General features: G+C 50.4%; 2 protein-coding genes across 2 annotated transcripts; both read left to right on the top strand.

The window, feature by feature from the left end:
- Positions 1-1,960: 1,960 nt before the first annotated feature.
- LOC144257399 (olfactory receptor 2G2-like) lies at positions 1,961-4,766 on the top strand. The gene is made up of 3 exons (XM_077803710.1): positions 1,961-2,033; positions 2,686-2,752; positions 3,806-4,766. The coding sequence occupies exons 1-3, from the start codon at positions 1,961-1,963 to the stop codon at positions 4,764-4,766; spliced, it is 1,101 nt and encodes a 366-aa protein (XP_077659836.1).
- Positions 4,767-17,118: 12,352 nt separating this feature from the next.
- Positions 17,119-17,952, top strand: LOC144254667 (olfactory receptor 2G3-like). The gene has a single exon (XM_077798111.1). The coding sequence runs from the start codon at positions 17,119-17,121 to the stop codon at positions 17,950-17,952; it is 834 nt and encodes a 277-aa protein (XP_077654237.1).
- Positions 17,953-18,655: the final 703 nt, after the last annotated feature.

Raw genomic sequence — 18,655 nt, forward strand, 5'->3', positions numbered from 1 at the left:
CAGCCTCGGGAGCACAGAGCTACAGCTCAAAGCGGGACAGATGGCTTAGGGGAAGCAGAGCAGCAAGGAGGACATGAGAGGACAAGGGTGATTAAGAGGAAGAGAGGTGGCATCCCCCAGCCACCATGTGCCCACTTATTTCCTTCACCAGGAGGTGTGTGTGGCATGGAGCACTTTGGAACACCAGCCCTGGGCCCCAACTCCACTCTGCCTCAGAGCCTCCCTGGGTGGGCAGCCTCCACCCTGGGGCCTCCTCCTCTGTGACCACAGGAAAGCGAGTCCTGCTCGTCTCCCTGTGGAGACAGACAGGTGTGTAAGTCGTGTCCTCTAGGGCAGCCTGGCGCCCAGGGAGTCCTCCGCAAGTGTCCCCTCAGGTCCCTGGCAGATCCTGGCTCTGCTGGCATGGTGTTCATATGCTCTGACATCAATAGCAAACCTTTCACTCCTCTTGGCAGCACACCTTGGATGCACAGAAAACAGAATGCTGTCTTCATTTACCTCCCTTTTTGTTTTTGGTATTGGGGATTGCACCCAGGGATGCTTTGCCAGTATGTCACATTCCCAGCCCTTTTTTATTTTTTACTTTGAGACAGACTCTCACTAACTTGCCCAGGGCCTTGTTAAGTTGCTAAGGCTGGTTCGAACTTGGGATCCTCCTTCCTCACCTCCCCAGTAGCTGAAATAATAGGCATATGCCACCATGTTGGGGTTATCTATAGATACTGACTTCCAAGGACATGATATCCTCTCACAAGCTAGGTGAGTGGGCCTGTGACACCCTGAGGGAAGGTTCTTTATACTTCACTATTCACCTTGTGGGTCCCTGGGCTAGGGTTAGTGCTGCTGCTCTCTCCCCATCCATGCAGCACGAGCAGGCAACTGAGAAGGGTTTCTTGTTGTTGTTGTTGTTGTTTTTAATTTTACTTTACTCTGACAAGATTCTTGACAGCAACACACACAGCTTTCTTATTTCATATTCTTGGCTGGGCTGGACTCTGTTGGTAGAGTGCTTGCCTGGCTCGCATGGAGCTCTGGCTCAATACCCCACACCACTTGTGATGAATAGAGAGTCAGTGGCCAACTCATTAAGACACCCCTTATGTCCAGCTTGAGGGCTGGCCACGGCTTGCGTCCAACAGAGGTTGATGGATGAATTAACTGAAATAATGTCTAGTGAGAGACAAATTCCAGTGTTTCATCCAATCTGTCTGTCTGTCTGTCTTCATCCGACTTCAGAGTGTGCAGTTAAACATAGGGAAACCTGTCTTCCAGGTGTTTGTGGTTGGAGCAGCACATGGGATTAAACAGCTCTCTATTCACATCTATGGGATGGGAGCCATGACGTGAGTGCTGAGATGCCCTTTCTGTTTTTGTTGTAGTGTGTGCAGACATACACTTAGTTGTCTTTATGCTTCTGTCTTAAGCACCTGACCTCAGGCCCTGTGGCGTGGTCACTGTCATGTCCGTCCTCTGCAGTAGCACTGTGTTCAACGTGGTTGGTAAGCAGTCCAAGAAGTGCCTTTGTGCATAAGCCTTTAAGCTTGCCCTGCCTACGGTAGGTGGGGCATGCATTCCTTCTGTGAAACAGCAGGGCTTCCACGTGGTGCTCAGGGAGCTCTAGGGGTGCATGTTTTGCATGTCTGTCCAGCTGCTCGCTGCATGTGTTACAGCATGGTCACCACATCTGCCCAGTGAAACAGCACGGTGCTCCACAAGCACTTTGACTTAGCAAATGCTTTTGGAGAATGTGGTAGACGTTAATAGCATAAAGATAAATAAGTCATTAGATTCCTGACACTCTGATACTCGCAATGCATAAATATAAAATATCGTAGAACTAGTTGGAAATGTGATATCTCTCTAAAGATTTCCTGTCTTTTGGGTCAAGTCTTAGAGGACTTATAGAGATGCCTAGGTGGGTTCAGTGAGGGAACACCATGCAGCCGTGGTGGGAGGGGCAATGGAGCCATACTCAATGTTTGGGGAGCAGGAAGTGGCTCTGATTGTCTGGGGCTTCCTGTTGCAGCTTGCAGGTGAGGCTCCGGGGGACAGTAAGGTGCCCTCGAGCCTGCGAAGGCCATGTGAGCTGGCAGTAGTGCCCATAGGCACAGCAATCACTGTTCACTGGCACACATTTGTCCCTCCACAGGGCTGGTATCATGCACCTCGTCCCCATGGACAGCTCTGCTCCTCTCTAGGTCCCAGCTGAGCCAGCCAGGGCACCTCATGCAGTGACATGTTCAGGAACACAACTAAAATGCAGAAAGCGGGTCATACCTGGAGCCTGTTCTCTTACCAGATTGTCCACCATGCTCTGGAGACGTTCTTGTAGGCAGTAAGGGATGAGGAGGTGACTTCAGTGGCATCCTGGTGGCAGGACACCAGGTGCAGGCCCATTCTAATAAATAACATGAAAGAGAAGCTTTGAAAACCTGAGCTGAGATAGCAAACCTGCTCATTCAGGGAAAGACACGGTCAGCCAGTCTTTCATCCTGAGCAGGATGGTGTGAGTGAACAACTTCAGGGCGGACACAGGTCTCGGGGAGTCACTCCTCAGCTGCATCTGGAGAAGAGCAAGATCAGGTTGTTCATGAGTCTGCAGATGTCCGGGCCTTGGCGCCTGTGAAGGGCAGTGGCCACAGTCAGTAGGCTCCCCCGGGTGCTGTGGAACTGCCTGTCATCCAGATTCCCTGTGCTTCACGTGTTCACAGGGCGCTCAGCCAGGCATGCGCAGCCAGTGGCTGGCGTTAAGGTGGGTGCCAGGAGACAGGAGCCAGGTCCCTATTACAAGAAGAACATCAACTATGTGGACTCTCTTCTTGGAGTTTTCAGACATGGTCAGCGCGGTCCTCAGCATCCCTGGTTGAGATTAAAAAGACAGAGGCTGTTTTTAACTGTTCAATCTCTTGGTTTCTTCTGTTATTTGGTCAAGTCCACTGCCGGCAGGCGAGCCTTCATGAGTCAACCTCTGCCGAGTTCCCTGCCTTCTGGTCATACTGCACTCACTCCCTTCCAAGTGTGTGACATCGACATTGTCCACTGTCCCATGAGCCCCACACATCGATTCTGGGTCAGGGTACTTGAAGTTTTAAATTCTCTTACATTGTGCAAACATTTATCTTAAGAAGGAAATTTTGAACTGAACTAAAACCCCTCAACAAGGGCTATGCTATCCAGATAATGTGTACTGATGTCTTTGGTCCTGGAAGAACTGATTTCAGTTCACCCTGGACATGCCATGTTCTGAAGCATAGACGGTATGTGCAGTAGCTGCTCCCCACATTTGGCTCCTTTTCCCTCTGGCTCTGACCATGTTCCCTCTCCATTTCCATTCTCAGGCTGGGCTGCCCTCCTTCTGGACTCCTCGGGAGCAGCATGTGACCATACCTGGATTTGTCCTGAGCAGCCCTGCTGCATTCCCACCGTGCTTGGGGCTCTCCCGGACACCTACCGGCTGCTCTGTGCCTTTGGTACCTTGAGAATAACCATATTTCTAGAGTGCTTGCAGTTCCCACAATTCCTATAAAATTCTAATATGTTTACACTAAAAAAATCCATGTTGTTAAAAACTGGGGCAAACTCGTTCTCAAGTGGTGCTGACTTTCATGTGATCCTCGAGCTACGTGGGACACCTGTGGGTCTCAGACCAGGTTCCACCTTCGGGGCATAATAAGAGTCTCCCACTCTGGTGCTCTCTGCCTGTCACATGTGTCCAAAGTCTTAGTTCCCAGAATGTAACTTTTAATTGTCAAGGACTTGGCACGGGATCTGCGGCTCTGCCTGACGTGAGCCCTCTCTCCGTGAGTGGGTGGAGCGAGAGTAATGGGAGGCGCCAACTACAGCCTCCTCTCTGGTTCCTTCTGCTGGGGTTCTCAGACCAGCCTCGGTTGGAGCGGGCCCTCTTTGGGGTTGTTCTGCTCCTTTACCTCATGACCCTTCTTGGCAACTCTGCCATCATCCTGGTGTCCCTTCTGGACCCCAAGCTCCACACACCTATGTACTTCTTCCTCTCCCACCTGTCCTTCCTGGACCTCTGCTTCACCACTGGTATCCTTCCTCAGCTCCTAGTCCACCTGGGGAGCTCAGACAAGTCCATCTCCTACGGCGGCTGCGGGTCTCAGCTGTACGTCTCTCTAGCGCTAGGGTCCACCGAGTGTGTCCTCCTGGCTGTCATGTCCTACGATCGCTATGTTGCCATCTGCTGCCCGCTACACTACACTCTTGTCATGCACCCTCGGCTCTGTCACTCTCTGGTGGCCACGGCATGGCTCAGCGGAGTGGCCACCACCCTGGTACAGTTCACCCTCACCCTGCGCCTGCCCTTCTGTGGGCATCGCCGCGTGGATCACTTTATCTGTGAGGTCCCCGTGCTCATCAAGCTGGCCTGTGTGGACACTACCTTCAACGAGGCTGAGCTCTTTGTGGCCAGCGTCCTGTTCCTGGTGCTGCCCCTGTCACTCATCCTGGTGTCCTATGGCCACATCACCCAGGCCGTGCTGAGGATCAGGTCGGCTGCTGGCAGGCGGAAGGCCTTTGGGACCTGCTCCTCCCACCTGCTGGTGGTCACCATCTTCTATGGGACCATCATCTTCATGTACCTGCAGCCGGCCCGCAGCCGATCCAAGGACCAGGGCAAGTTTGTCTCCCTGTTCTACACAGTGGTGACGCCCGTGCTCAACCCTCTGATTTACACTCTGAGGAATGAGGAGGTTAAAGGGGCACTGAAGAGGGTCCTAGAGAAGGTCCTGGGAGTAAGCTGTACATGATTGTCAAAAAGGTGTACATGCAACACGGTGAAGGGCATCTTTTTGTAGACACATTTATCATCTGAAAACAGAACACTTTTGTGTCATTTTCTCTCTAAATTCCCTGGAATTCATGCAGATTCCCAACTTGGCCGCCACTCAGTAGTAGTGCGGCGTGAACCCTCGGTGCCCTAGGCTCCGGGGACTTTCTGTGAAGTGCATTATTTGTGAAGCACTTATGAGGCTCACTGTAAATCCGTGCCTTGCCAGACTGAGGTGAGCAGGGGCATGTTGGGGATGTCCAGAGCAGCCAGCCCCTTGGTGAAGACACAGCTTCTCTTTGTGCCTTCCCTCAGTTGCAGAGGGATGCAGGGCCCATGTGCTTACCAGGATGCTGCTGAGATGGCTGCACGGTAAAAGGGGTGTGTGTGGGTGTGTGGAGGTGTTGGTGAGCTGTCCTGTGACCAGTCCTTCACTGCCCCAGCAGCTCACCTGCTGAAGGCAGGGAAGAGATGGGAGAGGGTTGACACCGCACAGGGACCAGGACTTCCTTCCACGTGACAGACAGTGGGCAGCAGGGCCGGCTCTGGCTGTGCTCAGATCTGATGAGCGTCAAGTTTCTAGCTGTCAAGTGAGACTGGCGTCTGCTTCCTAAGAAATACGCAGTTGTGTGCTCTTCTCTGGCATCCACGGAGGTATGAACAGGGCACCCATGGCTGCTGGATGGCTACATTTCCATCACAAAACACAGCTTACATAATTTTAAGTTTTATCTTTCAGGGAAAAGCGTCATCAAAGTGATCCAATCATCTCCACTCACCACTGACCTTCCTTTCACATGGGTTCACTCTGGATGCCCGTGGCCTGGACCATTCTTGTTCTAGAAAGGAAGAATCTTGGATCTTGACCTTTGGAAAATTTGTGAGCTCCATGTTGCCTTTTCATTTCATTTTACTGAAACAGGCATTAGGCCGTCCACGGCAGGAAAGAATGCTCATGTTTAAACCTCCCTCAAAATAAACCAACGGTTCAGCGAGACAAGCAAGAATGGGCGGGGAGCGTCCTGCACGGTGCTGACCATTGCAGGACAGGACCGAGGTCAAGGGAGGAGGGCCATTTATAGTCTCAGAGGTGAAAAGAGGAAGACTACACTGGCCCTGCGTGTGGGAGTTCTTGTCCCTTGACAGTTGGCTTAGCCACAGTGACGTGCAGGAACCTGTGAGCATCTTCTGGAACTAAACAAGATGCGGCTCGGCTGGAATAAAGGTTCAGAAGTGAGAGGAGCAGGAGAAACCTGGGTGGGAGGCACACGGCTGCCTCCCATTCAACTAGAACATGCAGGGTGGTGCCTCGGGTCTAAAGGCTCTTGTAGTTTTACATCCCCGTTTGTATAACTGCCTGAATGTCCTTAGAGGGTTCCTCTGCATCCTTTCAGAGTCGCGTCACAAGCTCCATGGACTTAGGATCCATTTCTGGAACTTGGATTTCTTGCTTAAGTGTGTTTTGATTCCTTGATTTTTACTTTTTTTTTGTGCATTATAGATTCTTGCTTTGTGGTTACTACGAGGCTTAGAAAACATCTGTTGATTATTACAAATTATTTTGAAATGATGGTAACTTAACCTAATCATAAATAAAAGAAAAAAAATAACAAAACAAGAAGGAAGAAGGGTTGTCCGTGTCTTAGCCAGAGAGAAGCCACAGAGGCCAGGGAGCAGGAGGCTCACTGTGCTTTCCCGGTTTGGGTTACTGGTGGATCACATGTACCCACTGCCATGTACCATTTTTGTATTTTTTTGTGTGTGTGTGTGTGAGATCAGAAAAGAAAATTAGTTTAAAAAGAAAAAGAAAATATTAGAAAAATACAATGCTATTTTTATTAGCGCAGAAACTATGTTAAACGATGTATTTCCTCTATAAAGTAATGAGCCCCAGAGGTGTCTAAGGAAGAAGAGAGCCCTCCGCACCGGGAGAGGGTGTGACTCGTTGTTCCTGGGTGACCCCACAGGTCAGCAGTTCCTCAGTTTATTGCCAACAGGGACACCGGCACCCCCAGACCAACGGCTAGGTGAACGACACTTGCTTAAGGTTGCCGGGTGACCCTGAGGTTCCCCCTTCTCTTCACATCCTCATGACCACTCAGTAGCTCCCTGGGGTGGGGGAGGAGATGCTCATGTAAGACACGAACCTCAAACAGGGTTGTTTCAAAGCCACTCATCCCGTGGGTCAAGAGCTGGCTGGACACAAAATAAGGAAGCTAAGGAAATGTCATATGATGCAATTCCTGACAGAGTAGGAACTCCAACAAGTTCAAACCGCCTCACAGTCAGAGTTCCTTCTGGCCGGGTCATTGGAGTGTGCTCTGTCCCCAAAGGGTTGTAAAGGGTGACAACGAACCTTGGAGCTGCAGTCAGGGTTGGCTTGTCCTCTCAGTGCAGTGAGTGTGCCGATGGGTGAAGCTGGAGCGCTGGCCGGTCTCAGCTCTGCATACTGAACCTGGACATGGGGCAACTTATTGCCATGCCCAAAGTTAGTGTCCCGCAGTTACTGTGATCGATTGGCATGTGAAGTGCATTTTATTCACAGAAACAAAGTAGTTAGTAAGTAGAGATACAGAGGTAGATGAGAGAAAGAGAGAGACAGGCACCTGATCCCAATCGGTTCCACCCTATTGAACACATCACTGTTACAGTTCCCTTATAGAAGAGGGTGTGCGATTTTGGCCCAGGAGGGTGCACATGCTCAGCACCAGGACGAGAGGAAAGGCACCTTGAGGGCATCTCAGGAACCAACCAGGCTTCAGCCATCACAGGCTCAGACAAGTGGAAATGCAAGCCTGCTTCAGGACTGGCGGAGACTAGAGGCCCAGGGAGCCCCAAGCCCAAGGTGACCCCATTTGGCCAACAAGCAGCTCCGAGATCCTGCAGCTGTGGATTGGGCTGCCCAGCACTGCTCACATGGGTGTCTCCATGTGACACTCCTTCTGCAGGATGCAGGGTGCAGGACATGGTGGAGGCTTCACCAAGGGTTCAAAGCAAGGTCCAGGGGCCAGACAGGGTGTTGGGGGTTGGATTCCCCGCCAGTTGCCCCTGACAGTGATGATGCACAGGGCTCTGAGGTGAGGTGAAGCTTCACTGAGACCCCAGGGAGGGAGAAGTGCAGGCAGTGTGCACAGCGGTCCACCATCACGAGAATCAAGCCCTTGGGAGCTCATGTCTGAGCACAACGTGTCCAGAAGGATGGGCTTGTCCTGAGGATTTAATGTTCGCCCTGCTGGGTTTTGGTCTTGCTTTGATCTGAGCTCTCCTTTTTGTTCCCTTCTTTCTGCCTTTTGGAGTGGAAATGTTTACCCTGTAGCTGTCCCACTATTGAATCTCAGGAATAAGTAACTCTCATTTTTATTTTTACAGGGCTGGTAGCTGAGTCTTGGAGGAGACGGATGTGGACTTTGGGTCATGTAGCAGTTAAGATGTTGGTGCTCTGGGCTGAAATGCATGCATGGCATGTTGCGAGGGCCCTTTTGGGCCATGGTGGAATACTGTGACTGGACTTGAAATGTCCCCAAAGGCCTGGGCGCTGAAGGCTTGGCTCCCAGCACAGAGCTCCAGCCTGGGAGATGGGGCTGAGGGGAGGTCTCTGGGTCACTGGGCTGTGCCCATGAAGCTGTGCATGGGGGCAGACTGGCTCGAAGGCAGCCATCCTGGGTCGTGGGGAACCCTAGCTGGGTTCCCCGCCTGGTTTCCCAGCAAGCCCTAAGGAGACAAAACCATTAGTCACATGTGGCCTTTACCACTGGACCCTGGCTCTAGGGGTGTGCCTGGCTCTTCATTATTATCCTAACAAACCAGGCCTATTCCAGCCAGGAGGAAGTCACTTTTGCCCTAACCCACTAATACTCCCCTCTTTCTGACCCAAATTTCGTGAATCCAACTGATCTTGCTGCCACCCAGGACCCATTTTGTGTCAGTAAGCCCCTGAGTAATTCCTACCCTGTGCAAGCTGAGATCTCTCTGCCTCTCTTCCTTTGGTCTCACGGCACTTGAAGCCAGTCATCATAAACCAGGACTGGGCGGTCCCAGAACAAGGGCGTGGGCAGTGCCAGCCTCTCCTTTGTCTCTTTCTTTGGCTGCCAGGTGATGAGATCAACGGCTTTGCTCCATGTGCTCCCACCATGGTGGACACCACGGCCCAGAGCAGTTCCACCCCCAAGTATGGGCTGAAATATCCAAAACCATGAGCAGAACCAAACCCGCTTTTCCATAGGCTGGTGATCCCAGGTGTGTTTTGGAGTAACAGAAAGCTGAACACCACGCCATGTGACAGAAAGACAAATAGAGGGTCGGAATGCCTTCAGCTAGATGGTTGGGGCAAAGACAATTATTCATTATGAGTTCCTTGTTTTCCAAGGGTGGTGCGTTTAATTGGCAGTCCTAACAGGTGTCAGGTGCCATGGGGACACAGAGAGAAGCATTGTCAAGTGTTTGTGGACTCTGTCTCCTGGGATGGCTTAAGTCTCAGTGGATTGGTTCCGGATGGTGGGACCCCAAATCCCCACACTACGTTATGTGGTCACATCACCCACCCAACACAAAATGTCTCTAGTGGTGGTGGAGAACCCAGGGTGCAGTGTCTCAGAGGCTCAAAACAGGTGCTCAGAAATCAAGTACCAGAGGACAGTCAGCATTGGGGAGGGTTGGGATGGAAAGTGGCTGGGCTTCGGAAGAGAGTCTTTGGGAATCTGGGGAGGGGCAGCGAGGAGCTTCCTTCATTTGGTCTCAATGCAGCGTTTGGTGCTTTTCAAAACGAAAGACTGCAAATGTTCTCCACTGGAATTAAAAAACAAACCAGGGAGTCTTGCAGAATGTATGTTTCCCAATTTTGTAACCAAACTACAAATTGCTTGGAGTTACAACATCTTAATTTGCTGCCTTGTGTAGAAACCTCTTTATGAAGTGAATTCTATTAAAATGTTTCTAAAATCTACCACACTTTTAATTTTATATATTTATCTCTGATGTGCTATTAGACTCTTTTTTTGCTGATGTTTAATTTAGAGACTTCCATTTATTTAAAATGATAGTTTACTATTTTATTTTCTTGTATTTTGCTAAATTAACTTTCTTAATTCATTTTATCTTGTTTAATAATAGTTTTAAACCTGAATATTCTTACATTGTGATGCTCAGGGGTTTGAAAATTGATAAATTCTAAAGATTACTGATTGAAATTTTGGCACTCCTAATTACCTTGCTTTTTGTTCCTGCTTTCAAGTCTTACTGCAATGTGTTATGGGATTAAACATTTCTACTCTGATGTAATCACATCTTTATTGAATTAATACCTAGTCAACGATGCAAGCTGTCTATCACCAGTTTAGGCTTTGCATATTTTTATGAAAATATATCAATACCTATCATCAATGTGGACTGTCATGTTATTTCATAACTCAGATATGATGTGCTCATGTGGTAATAAAACATCTCTGTAATGACTTCCCTCCACCAACAGGAAGCACACTTTGCATCCACTTGGAGCCAAAGGTTAAAATGTAAATGATTGTAGGAAAAAGAAATTTAAGAAGGTAGAGAAAACAATCCACTTCCTAAAGATGGTTTTGGAGCTTGATGGTGTCCAGAGTGCCTAAAGGAGTGGTGAAGCAAAGAATAAAAACCAGATCCAAGACCAACCCCCACCCCATCCCACATCCCCGTGCACTTGCACACACAGAAGAAAGAGGAATGAGCTGGGGTGGGGGCTCAGAGAAATCAATTCAGCTGCTGGTTTCAACAGTTGCCAAGTAGTTGCCTTCCACTGACAGCCCTCCAGCTGACTGTTTGCTAATGCTGACCACATCTGCCATGAGACCACCACACACCCATATCATACTCTCTAGGGTGATTAAGAGTGGTTTATCTCTCCCTCAGTTGAGTAAAACCTTAAATTAAACCTCAGTGCTCTCTCTGGTTGGAGTTATCTGAGTTTTTCCATTTCTGTAATGACCAAGGCATTGGTTTATGTTAGGTATAGCGGTCTGGGAGGAATGGGTGGCCTTGTATTTCCTAGAGCATGATTGTGTTTGCAGTGTTCTCTACTCCACAGAGCATCACCACCAGCTGAAAGGCGAGGAGAATGTGCATTCCATAGGTTGCACGGTTGGGAAGCAGACCCAGGCCACTAGACCTGAGGATGGAGCTGCTAGGAACCCAACCCAAGATCGGTTTTTGCAAGGTGTAGGCCCGTCACTCACTTGAGACAGTCATCTTTCTCAGCTGAGCCTCAGCCTCAGGAGCACACTGAGCATGTGGGGATGGTGAGAAGTGCTAGTGAGAACAAGCAGGCACTCCCTAGTACACGCACACTCACTAGTACACCCACACTCACTAGTACAGCAGCACACACCAAGATAACAACACGTGTTAGTGTAACAACACACACTAATATAACAAGGCACACTTATCAATATAACAATGCATACTTATTAATAAAACAATATACCCTAATTACCCAATATACACTAATATAACAAGACATACTTAATACAAGGTACCAAAGTCCAGGGGAAGTAACTTTAAAAAGGTTTTTAATTATGTTTTTCCTCCCAAATAATCATACTACAAGCTACACTGGTGTATTTCATATAGGAAAATATTGAAATTTGAAGGAAGCTGTATGTTCCTAGAAGAGAGTTCAGAGAATATTTAAGCAATAGAAGGCTCTGAGAGAGTCAAGGTACTGAAGACAGAGATGTTGAGATATTTGTCAACAGACTCAGTTTCAACATGTCGATGAACGCCCTAAGTGATGGTGCTACATTGCGTGAAGAACGTCACACTCAGAAGGCAGGTTCTGGGCCTTCCCCCAGCTCTTCCATCAAGCCTGATGGGAGACCTGCATCTCTAGCGGCATGACTGGGTTGGCGGTGGCCTTTGCTCCTTCAGGATAGTGTGAGTTTGAACAAGGTCTCTTGGAGGCCCATCAGCAGGTGCAGATTCTATGTGGACCCATGGATCTGGTCCACCTGAGGGAGCTGCACAAAGGAATGTGATCAGCAGTTGTGTCCAATCGTAAGAGAGGAAGTAGGATCAGAGGTGAGGAAACTGGGTGGGGCTTGATGGTTCCACAGGTAAAGACGAGATTATAAGAGAGAGAGTGCTTTTCCTGGTAATTTATTGTGAGACTATTTTGTACTGATGGAGAGATGCTCATGGAGCAAGTTATTTGGTGCAGGGAATCAAGAGCAAGTTATTTGGTGCAGGGAACCAGGAGCACAGGTGGAAAAATGAGCTTTAAATGGGTTGAGAGAATCCTCTGCCATAAGGGGGAAGGGCTTAGCAGAAGTGGATTTTGTGTGTGTGTGTGTGTGTGTAGGGGAGGATACCAGGGATTGGACTCAGGGTGTTTAACCACTGAGCCACATTCCCAGCCCTTTTATATTTTATTTAGAGACAGGGCCTTGCTAACTTGCTGAGGCTGACTTTGCATTTGGGATCCTCCTTCCTCAGCCGCCCAAGCCTCTGGGGTGACAGGTATGCACCATCACTCCCAGCTATAACCATTATAAAAATAACAATGGGTTATTTTTATTTATTTATTTTTTACTGTGGTTTTGTTAAGTGTTGGACAAGCCTGTTGACTGCTGCTTCCCTGATCAAGCAGAAGGTCCCAGAGTGATGCTCAAGGAGGAAGGCCCCTCACACTGGGGAGATGCAACCTCTTCTTCCTGGACCGCCCCCAGAGGTTAGTCAGCTCCTCAGCTAATTGCCCGCAGGATGTGGCTTTCCCCAGAAGATGCAGCACCAGGAACAAGCCAGGGCCCTTTGATGAGGCTTCTGTTTCCCACCCAGGAACCCCTGTCTTGCTGAGGTGGCTTTTCCAGGATTGGGTACTGGAAACGTGTCTCAACAGACCTTGATTTGAAGTCAGTGACCCGTGGTCTGGGAATTATTTGGACATGGACCCCAAGGCTTGCTTTCTGAGGACAGGAGAAACGTGAGCTCTGCCCTTCACAGTGAGTAGGCTGGCAGTCTGTGCAGCCCGGGTGTCCAGGGTCTTGCTGGGGTCATGGAGTCCATGAACCTCACAGTTCCCATCCCAGTCAGCTGCTTCTGTCACTAGGGTGATGGTGATGTTGCCTGGGCCAGGAGAACTGTCTGGGATTCAGAATTGTATCTTGTAATTTCTCATAAATGCAAGCCAGTGTCATGCAATTGCTTAGTATGACACCAACCCTCAAGAATTAAAATAAGAACACCACGGATAATGATGGCCACGATGACTAGAAGGATTGAGAGGCACTAGACATACAGGTGCGCAGGCAGACAAGTAGCTAGACCCTCGGCTCTGCACCCCAGGGGAGCAGTCCAACCCTGGAGCTCCAGCCCTGCGGAACTGCTGTGGAGGAATGGCTTACCCTGGCTTCTTCCTCCAGGAGAGAAGCTCTGCAGGCCTTTGAAATTGGAAGCTGCTGGCTCAAGCAGGGGAGTGGCGTCTGTCAATCAAAATGACAGTTTTAAATGATGGGACTGTGAGTCCCTGTGGATAGCAGCAAGACTGGAGCCTCCCACCCCTCCAGCCTCTGCCACTCGCTGCACAGAGCAGACAGACCACAGCAACTAGTCAGGAGAGTTCACGGTGCGAACAAGAAGTGGTCGGACTTAAGGGGAAAAGGCAGCAGCATTGGCGTGAGAGTCAGGGCGTCTTCTCATGGGCCAGGAGACAAAAGGTGAGTCAAGAGGAACAGGACTTGATGTGGGAAAAGGTGTTACAATCCGCCTCTTGTTAATAACCAAGGGCTGTTTGGGACACTGTTTCTCAGGTGGTCACGGGGCACACTGGCTGTGGCAGATCCAAGACGAGGGGGGACCTGGGCTGCATCATAAGCCGAGTGTCTCCTACACAGAGCATCCGGGCTTCATGAGCAGGCACAATAAGTGCTGCTGGTTGGAAGGCATCTTTGCTGTAAAATTACAAACAGAAGGAGGAGAGATCTCCCTCTCCTCATTAAAATGTAAATGTTTATTACATTTCAGTTTTTTTTTAAATGGTCAAAATTCTGCCTTTTCCTCAATTTTGCTGTTAACCTAAAAGTATTCTAAAATAATAACTTAAAATTTTAAATACACTTGAAAAAGTTTAAATAAAAGAATAAAATGGATTTGGGGCTAGATGCTGCTGGGTGAAAACCAGAGGTGTTGTGGAGGACAGGTCTTTCTGACTTGTGGTTCTGGTCTCCCTTTCCGGGGTCCTTCCAGGGAAGCACTTGTATTTCCTCAGACTTGAGGTTCAGCAAGAACTGAAGTCTGCATGTCCAGGGCACCTAGCTTGAACACGAGGCCAGGCACTTCACCAACGGGTGATCGTCTGACCTGGTCCTACGATGCCTGAGCAGACACGGGGGACAGTAACCGTTGCTCTTTCCTCTGGTTGGCAGAGTCATCCTGGAGGAACGGTGCATCTGGGAAGTGTGCCAGGCCAGGAACCTTGGTTCTGCCCCTTAGGAGAGGCTATGAGTACCCCTTCAGCCCATGGCACAGCTCTCTGCCTGTGGTGGCCGGAGGCTGCCCTGGGCTGGTGCCATGGTGCAGGGTGTGGAGCCAGCTTGTGGACGAAACCTCACATGAGGTTCTGGGCACAGGCAACCTCTAGGGTGTGGTGGGCAGGCCCCGGAGAGCTGCTCTCCCATGCCTGGCCAGCAGCACAGCAGTGCCTTGAGACTGAAGGGTCACGGGGGGACTTGGTGTCCCTGGCTGGTCATGCGTGTCCCTGTCTTGCCAGCTCTGTCCTGAGCATTCCTGTCACCTGATGCTTCGGGCACAGGTGTTCCTTGTGTCTTTCTCGACGCTGCCTTGAAGATGCAGCAAGGGAATCTCAAGGACAGCTGCCTGTCTTTGAGTCGGTGGTCAGCACCTGTGCCAAGCCCAGCCCCTCTTCTCCTCCTGAGTCCCCCCAGGGGCAGCTCCTCTTCACACCTGGCATACACTGTGCTCCCTAGGAGGAGGGTGGGAGGGGAGGCTCCTGCTACCTCTCAGAGCTTCCTCATGGCTCCACAGCAAGTGAATAAAGGCTTTGCTGCAGTTTCATTTGGGTCCCTGTTGCTCTCTCTGGCTTCTCTGGCACCTCCCCACCCAGCCATTCCTGAGGTTGCCCACTTCCTGTTTTCCTCGATGTCCAGAACGGCCTAGTGACTGTGTGACCCAGGACACTGGGAAAGTGCAGCCAGCCTTTTGCAGCATGCTGACCCCTTAGCGCGCACTTGACATCCATCAAGTCTTGGTAAATATGACCCTCCCTTTCCAGGCAGCCTACAGTGTTTGCAGGTTTTCATGAGGTCAGTGGCGTCTGGATTTGGGGTAGACATAATTTAAGGGTACAAGAGACACAAAATGCATCTTATGAGGTTGGGGAGCCGGGACAGGGGAGGCTAGGGCCAGAGCCAGGAGGACCTTGTCTCCTGAGATCCAGGATCTTGCAGTCACTCTCCCTGTGGGTGTCACAGGCAGCAGGTTAGAGAAGGTGCGGCCATGTGGGGGGCAGCCAGGGTGGGGGGGCTGCAGGGTGGGGGGCTTCCCAGAGGTGCAGGAATGCAAAGGGGCCACTCCACCCTGGAGAACAAGGTTCTTCAGCTCACAGGAGCGTGTTACTAGCTGCATCTCTTTCCTCCGTCTGTGCAGTGCCAAGCTCTACATCAGCCTTGGCACAGCCGCTAGTGTGTCCAGGTTCTTGTACCAGGTCCTTTGCAGTCTCTTGGCGATCTTTCCTTTTCTCCCTCGTCCTTCTGCACGAGCAGAAGGCTCTCTTCCAGATGGGTCCAAAGCCCGGTTCTCCACAGGCCTCTCACGGGTTTGTGTGGGCAGTGTTGGTGGACGTCCTTGCTTCTGCTTCCCATGCAGGGAGCAAATCTGCACCCGTGCACATCCCTTCCTCAGAACCTGCGCTGAGCTCCGGGTATGGGTACGCAGTGGGCAACACGGGCTGACGGGTTGTGACGTGAATTTGAATTGGGAGTGGTGGCCAGTCAGACAATTTTTCAGAATGATAATTGTGTTCTGTTATTTAACATCTCCCTCCTTTTCTCATCTGAAAACAAAGTGCAGACTCGTCCTGTGCCATTGGTTTATCCCCCTCTCCATTGGAAACCAGCTTAGATTTATTTGGGCATTTTTCACTCCATGGTCCCCATCAGGGAAGAGTGTGTTCAGGTGGTTCTCAGTCTGTGCCCACCCTGCACCTGATACCTCATGAGGACCACCACACCGTTCTGCAGTCAGCCCTTCCTGGTGTCTTTGTGTCAGTGGCCATCCGAGAAGGAAGCCTTGGGCCCTGGGGAATCTCAGGCCAGCGTGGAGGTGGGAGCTGGAGGTGCCCCTTGGCTCAGTGGCCATCAGGCAGACTCTGCCTGCTTTCTCCCAGGCATAGGTCTTTGTGAACCTTTCACAAAGGGGGCTTCTGCACCCCTGTCCAACTCTCACTCATGACCTCGGGCTCCTTGGCCTCTCTCATATACTTTTTGCATTTCCTTAAAATTTAATTGGTGGGGCTGGGGATGTGGCTCAAACGGTAGAGTGCTCGCCTGGCATGTGCAGGGCGCTGGGTTCTTCTCAGCACCACATGAAAATAAAAATAAGGATATTATGTCCAATGAAAAAACTAAAAAAAAATAATAAATAAATATTTAAAAATGTTCTCTCTCTCTCTCTCTCTCAAAAAAAAAAATTAATTGGTATTTTTCTCCAGGTTCAAGTTAAGGAATTTTAATAGATTTGTGTAAGTATTCTTTTAAGTGAATTTTATAAGAATGATATAATGCATTTTAACTCTTTACTAGTAACATATATATTATTCTTCAGTATTGCTCTTTTTTTGACCTTTGAAGACTTTTAGCCAAATTTTCTAAATAATACCTAAATAAATAAAGTATATTTTTAACAATGATCTTCATCTTTGGCATTTCAGTTATGTCAGTGTTCAATCTGGTTTTGTCTCCTGGACTGTGAAGAGAAGGGCACAGACGGAGTATGAGCACGTGTGGGGGCGGCCAAGAAGGGGCACGCGCCCCAACCCCCACCTGCGCCTGTGATCAGGTTTTCGGTGAAGATTTTCGCCAGTGGCTGGCACAGCGCAGAGGCCCGTCACCCCTTCATCTGAGGAAAGCCTGTTTTCGTGACAGTCACTGCACAGTCTTTACACGCAGGCAAACACCCACTCCGTCTCTGGTCATCAATCACCAGATCCAAAGCTGAAGGTGTTTGAGGTTTCCCGTGGACAGTCAGTGGGCTGGAGGGAGAAGCACAGAGGGCTGGGTCTGCTGACCCCTTGGGCTCTCACCCCTCTTGGGTCTCCTCCTTCCCTCTGCAGGGGCAGCTCCCTGGGAGGCATGGACTGGGCCAATGGGAGCTCCCCCACGGGGTTCATTCTGCTAGGCTTCTCTGCCCACCCCCGCCTGGAGGCTGTGCTCTTCGTGTTTGTCCTGTTCTTCTACCTCCTGACCCTGCTGGGAAACTTCGCCATCATGACCGTCTGGTACCTGGACCCCGCTCTCCACACGCTCATGTACTTCTTCCTCAGCAACCTCTCCTTGCTGGATGTCTGCTTCACCACCAGCCTGGCGCCCCAGACCTTGGTGAACCTGCGTGGACCGGCGAAGACCATCACCTACGGCGGCTGCGTGGTGCAGCTCTACGTGTCCCTGGCTCTGGGCTCCACCGAGTGCATCCTTCTGGCTGTCATGGCGCTGGATCGCTATGAAGCTGTCTGCAGACCCCTGCACTATGTGGTCATCATGAGCCCGCGGGTGTGCCAGCAGCTGGCCTCCGCCTCCTGGCTCAGTGGGCTGGCTAACTCCCTGATCCATGCTACCTTCACCCTGCAGCTGCCGCTCTGCAGCAACCACAGGCTGGACCACTTCATCTGTGAGGTGCCTGCACTTCTCAAGCTGGCCTGCGTGGACACCACTGTGAACGAGCTGGTGCTCTTTCTCGTGAGCATCCTGTTCCTCGTGATCCCACCCGTGGTCATCCTCATTTCCTACGGCTTCATCACTCGAGCGGTGCTGAGGATCAGGTCTTCGGAGGCCAGGTACAAAGCCTTCAGCACCTGCTCCTCCCACCTCACGGTGGTGGTCATTTTCTACGGGACCAGCATCTACATGTACCTGCAGCCCAGTGACAGTTATGCCCAGGACCAGGGCAAGTTCATCTCCCTCTTCTAAACCATGGTGACCCCCACTCTGAACCCCCTTATCTACACCTTACGGAATAAGGATGTGAAGGGAGCGCTGAGGAAGCTCCTCTCAGGAAAACTGTGTCTCCTGTGGACATGATGTGGCAGGAGCTGCCTGGGGACCCACACCAGCCTCTGCCAGCCAAGCTCAAGCCCCACACTCCACGCCCACAGACCTGCCCCTGCCTCTGTCCTCATGAGGGTTCACAAGGACTGAGCGGTCACGTATTCGCTGGGCCAAGAGCTGAGCCGAGGGAAAGGGAGCATGCTTGAGGTCCCTACTCACCCCTGATCTGCAGATCAGTGGGTATTGTTCAGCCCTTCCTCTCCGTCAGTTCTTTCTTATCTCAGACGCATGTCAAGATTCTCAGAAGGGTCAGAGGAACAAAGAGTGTCAGATGTTTTTTCATGACCTGGTGCATCTCCTTCCTGGTCTGAAGGTCCCTGCACGCATGGTAGATACAACTATTTTGAAAGAAAAGGTAATCTAATACCGCTGTTCTGACCATCTCATGATTAAATCAATAAGACTAAGGAGAGCTCAAACGACAGCATTTCTGTTTGTGAAAAGCAGCTTTATTGAATAGTGACTGATATGCAGAAAGTGTAAATATCTAACGTGTACAACTGAATGAGTTGTCTCCTAAGCAGACACCCTGAGAAGGTCACCACAGTCACGGTATTCAATGTGT

The sequence above is a fragment of the Urocitellus parryii genome, chromosome 1, assembly GCF_045843805.1.
Source record: "Urocitellus parryii isolate mUroPar1 chromosome 1, mUroPar1.hap1, whole genome shotgun sequence".
Classification (NCBI taxonomy): domain Eukaryota; kingdom Metazoa; phylum Chordata; class Mammalia; order Rodentia; family Sciuridae; genus Urocitellus; species Urocitellus parryii.

What these genes read in the sequence shown, in the direction of transcription:
- LOC144254667 (XM_077798111.1), top strand. Translation starts at nt 17,119, where the DNA reads ATGGACTGGGCCAATGGGAGCTCCCCCACGGGGTTCATTCTGCTAGGC.
- LOC144257399 (XM_077803710.1), top strand. Translation starts at nt 1,961, where the DNA reads ATGGAGCCATACTCAATGTTTGGGGAGCAGGAAGTGGCTCTGATTGTC. An exon ending in CTTCCTGTTGCAGCTTGCAG is followed by an intron (nt 2,034 to 2,685) that starts GTGAGGCTCCGG and finishes CCTGTCATCCAG; the next exon opens with ATTCCCTGTGCTTCACGTGT. An exon ending in AGCCAGTGGCTGGCGTTAAG is followed by an intron (nt 2,753 to 3,805) that starts GTGGGTGCCAGG and finishes TCTCTCCGTGAG; the next exon opens with TGGGTGGAGCGAGAGTAATG.